Source organism: Plectropomus leopardus, chromosome 7 (assembly GCF_008729295.1).
Source record: "Plectropomus leopardus isolate mb chromosome 7, YSFRI_Pleo_2.0, whole genome shotgun sequence".
Taxonomy (NCBI): Eukaryota; Metazoa; Chordata; class Actinopteri; order Perciformes; family Serranidae; genus Plectropomus; species Plectropomus leopardus.
Window position 1 is genome coordinate 26,367,231 of NC_056469.1, and position 3,355 is coordinate 26,370,585.

The 3,355-nt window shown below is 44.4% G+C and overlaps 1 protein-coding gene across 1 annotated transcript in view; it reads left to right on the plus strand.

Moving 5' to 3' along the window:
- Nucleotides 1-3,260, plus strand: part of itga10 (integrin, alpha 10) — a 34,305-nt gene extending 31,045 nt beyond the window's left edge. Inside the window, exons 24-30 of the mRNA XM_042490260.1 lie at nt 423-507; nt 633-746; nt 822-929; nt 2,477-2,590; nt 2,689-2,784; nt 2,869-2,982; nt 3,071-3,260. Of these exons, the coding sequence (XP_042346194.1) occupies nt 423-507; nt 633-746; nt 822-929; nt 2,477-2,590; nt 2,689-2,784; nt 2,869-2,982; nt 3,071-3,124 (685 nt within the window). The 3' untranslated portion in view covers nt 3,125-3,260. The remainder of the gene's footprint in view (nt 1-422; nt 508-632; nt 747-821; nt 930-2,476; nt 2,591-2,688; nt 2,785-2,868; nt 2,983-3,070) is intronic.
- The last annotated feature ends 95 nt before the right edge of the window (nt 3,261-3,355 follow it).

A 3,355-nucleotide genomic window follows, 5' to 3' on the forward strand; every position in this document is an offset into this window, starting at 1 on the left:
CTGGAAAAAAACCTTCCGAAATGTTTCTTTACTTTTTTTAAAAACGTGAGCACGCAATCGCAAGTGCTGGGCTAGCGGTCCATCTCAGACATGCCAAACAGGGTCAGAGAAACACTGATGTGTTTTTACCGGTTTAAATCACTCCATACGTTTGTTTTGAAGAAGAAGGGACCTCTGCCAATAGTTGATTTGAAACATAAACTGCTTTGTTTAGTGTTTTTATTGGTTTAAATCAGCAGGTGCATTTGTTTTGAAGAAGAATAGAAAATTTGGCTGCCAGTAGAAATCTCCTGTACAACAAACACTTGAGGAATTCTAACTGGGAGAAATTTCAGCCTACGCCACTTAAGCCCCCTAAATCTTACACACTGTTCCTTTAAATATGTGTATTAATGTGGTTATTCTTCTGTTTTTCTCTGCAGTGACTCTAATTTGAACCGATATGAGGTCCACCCCACTCGGACAGTGTCGGAGGCGATTGGACCGGAGTTCTACACACACCTCAGGGTAAAGCTCACATGCTTTTTTATAAACATTAATGCATCAAATAGCTTTGAGTTATTGTAAAGCTAGTCAGTGACACTAAAAAACAAGATGAAGCAAATCTGGAGCTTTTTTTTTCATTTCTGTAGCTGCAGAACCTCGGCTGTTACTCTGTGAGTAATCTGGAGCTAAGGCTGCATCTGCCCTCTGTGGCTGCAGGAGACAGACTCTTCATGACCGTCACAGAGGTCTTTTCATACAACGTGAGTACTGCTGCCATGTGAGTGTTGCAAGTCTCTCATTTAGATCATATCTGACATATTTAAATTGTCCCGTAGGCCACAGGGGTGAACTGCAGCGTGCTGAGTGATTTGGCCCAGCTGAAGGCCAGACAGAGAGACGTTCGCTCCCTTCATCCTGAAGACATGATGCAGAATGACATACTGGTGAGGCCCTGCAGCTACTCAACACTGTGCAGCATCAGTATATCCAACTGGTCGCAGCAGATGGCCGCCCACCAGAGAGTCTGGGTCTGCTTAAAGTTACTGCTTCTTGGAAGGGAGTTTTTCCTTGTCACTGTCGCCACTTTGTCTGTGGGAATTCATGGTTGTCTGCCGGTAAACGGTGCCGCCTCTGGGTTGGGAGACAGTTACTGCCCCAAGCGAAGGAGTTCCAAGCATCTCAGGGTGTTGTTCACCAGTGAGGGTAGAATGGAGCATGAGATGGACAGGTGGTTTGTTGTGGCATCTGCAGTGATGCAGGTGTTGGTCCGGACTTTATCGTGGTGAAGAGGGAGCTGAGCTGAAGGCGAAGCTCTCGATTTATTGGTCCATCTAAGTTCTGACTCTCACCTACAGTCATAAGATTTGGGAATGAGATCACAGATACAAGCGTCCAAAATTAGTTTAATCAGATGGCAGTTGGGCTCAGCCATAGCGATAGGGTGAGGAGCTCAGACATCTGGAGGAAACTTGACGTAGAGCTGCTGCTGCTTTGCATTGAGGTCCAAGGTACAAGGTATATTTATTAGTCATTTTTTAAGCATAGTTAAAAAAATTAAATTTTGTCCTTGATCCTGCTCCATCTTTGGAGTTGAAGGATAAGTTGATTAAAATGACCAGCTACTAAGAAAATTCCATGCAGTTGCTCAGGCATGTTGCTGCTGATGGCAGTGCATTTTTTGAATTTGCATTGGAGTCTTTTGTCCTGTCAGCTCTGAACAAGATTCCCCCATCCAGTGAAACAATTTGATCCGAGATGTTAGGGGTTAACCATGTCTCTGTGTAGATGTGCGTAGAACAGTCTCTGATTTCCCGTTGCTGAGTGAGCCCCAATCATATCTCATCCACTTTATCCTCCTACGACCAGACATTAGTCAGATGACGGCTTGGTAGAGGAACAGCTCCATGTCGGGTCAGCCTTGCCCTGATGTCGGCTCTCCCCCCCTCTTTGTTCAGCGCTTTCCATTTCGTTTCTCTCCTCTGGTCTGACTGGCCGCTTGGCATATACCGTTGATGGGGATCCTTTTGTGGTCTGCTGCATTCAGTCCAAACCCCACACCACTTTTCCCGATGTTGTTAAGTGCTTCTCTATCATAGAAAAGTCGGGCTTCAGCAGAAGGGGCCATGGTGTCGAAAAAATAGAAAAATATAGCAAAAAAGGTAGCAAGGATTTGAGGAGCTACTGGCTTCTGCATCTACCTGCGCTACTTTCTCATCTTGCCTGGTAATGGATTGGATAATACTGCGGGAGATGTTTGAGAGTTTGTAAACAAGTGCTTTGATAAACTTTTGCTGTTTAACATGGCCCCTATTTACTTCAGTTCATCAAGAATTTTCAGTTTTCAGATTCTCCGTTCACCATGGAGGCATGCGAGAAAATGAAAGTTTTCTTCATGAATTCAGCATAACACACAGCAAATGACTAAAAGACAGATGATGATTTTGTGGGAGAAGTATTCACCTAACATGCCTGTTTATATCTTTACGTTCAGAACTGCAGCAGGTCATGGTGCACAGAGATCGTGTGTGAAGTCCAGCAGCTTCTGAGAGGGCAGACCGCCATCATCCGCGTCAGCCGGCGAGTTCATGATGATTTTTTCAGAAAAGTGAGTTACACCACAGAACACAGATGCCCATTTAAGCCCTGAATTTTTCTGTCCTGTGACACAAACACTGGTCATCACCTCTATGTATCTTTCTGTAGGCCAAATATAAGTCAGTGAGGATAATAGGTGCTTATCGCCTCGCAGCTAAGGAGACTAACCTCATCACACTTGGCACAGAAACAGTCTGGAGGGAGGTAAGAAGACTTCAGCGGGATTTTAACGGGCAGAATTGGAGTGGCATTTATCTTCTCTAATTTTTCCCATCTATTTTTCTGCAGACAGTACTGGAGGTGCTAAAGGGTCGGGCTATTCCCATTTCCCTGTGGATTCTGATTGGTAGCATCATTGGAGGTTTGCTGTTACTGGCCCTCATCATTTTCATACTATGGAAGGTATTTTTTGTTCCATTTACCTTCAAATTTATTCAGAAAATACATGTGCTGTAGACAGAACAAAAATCTCTCTTTTACTTCTCGTCAGATGGGATTCTTCGCACGGAAACAAAGAGGAGAAGATGAGAACCATGAGGACTGAGCCCAAGTTTTGCTGCCATGACAACAGTGAATTTGCCACAATGACTACCACATTTTGTTGAGTCCACCTCTTACAGGCACAGAGACAGTTCTGACTCAGATGCAACAGGGACCTCCAGGACCAAAGAGAGCACCACGAGGGTCCAACAGAAATGCACTAACCCACTATTTCCAGGGTCGGGAGCACTTATGTAAATAATCTTTTTCTGATTTTAAGGAAAAACCCGAAGTG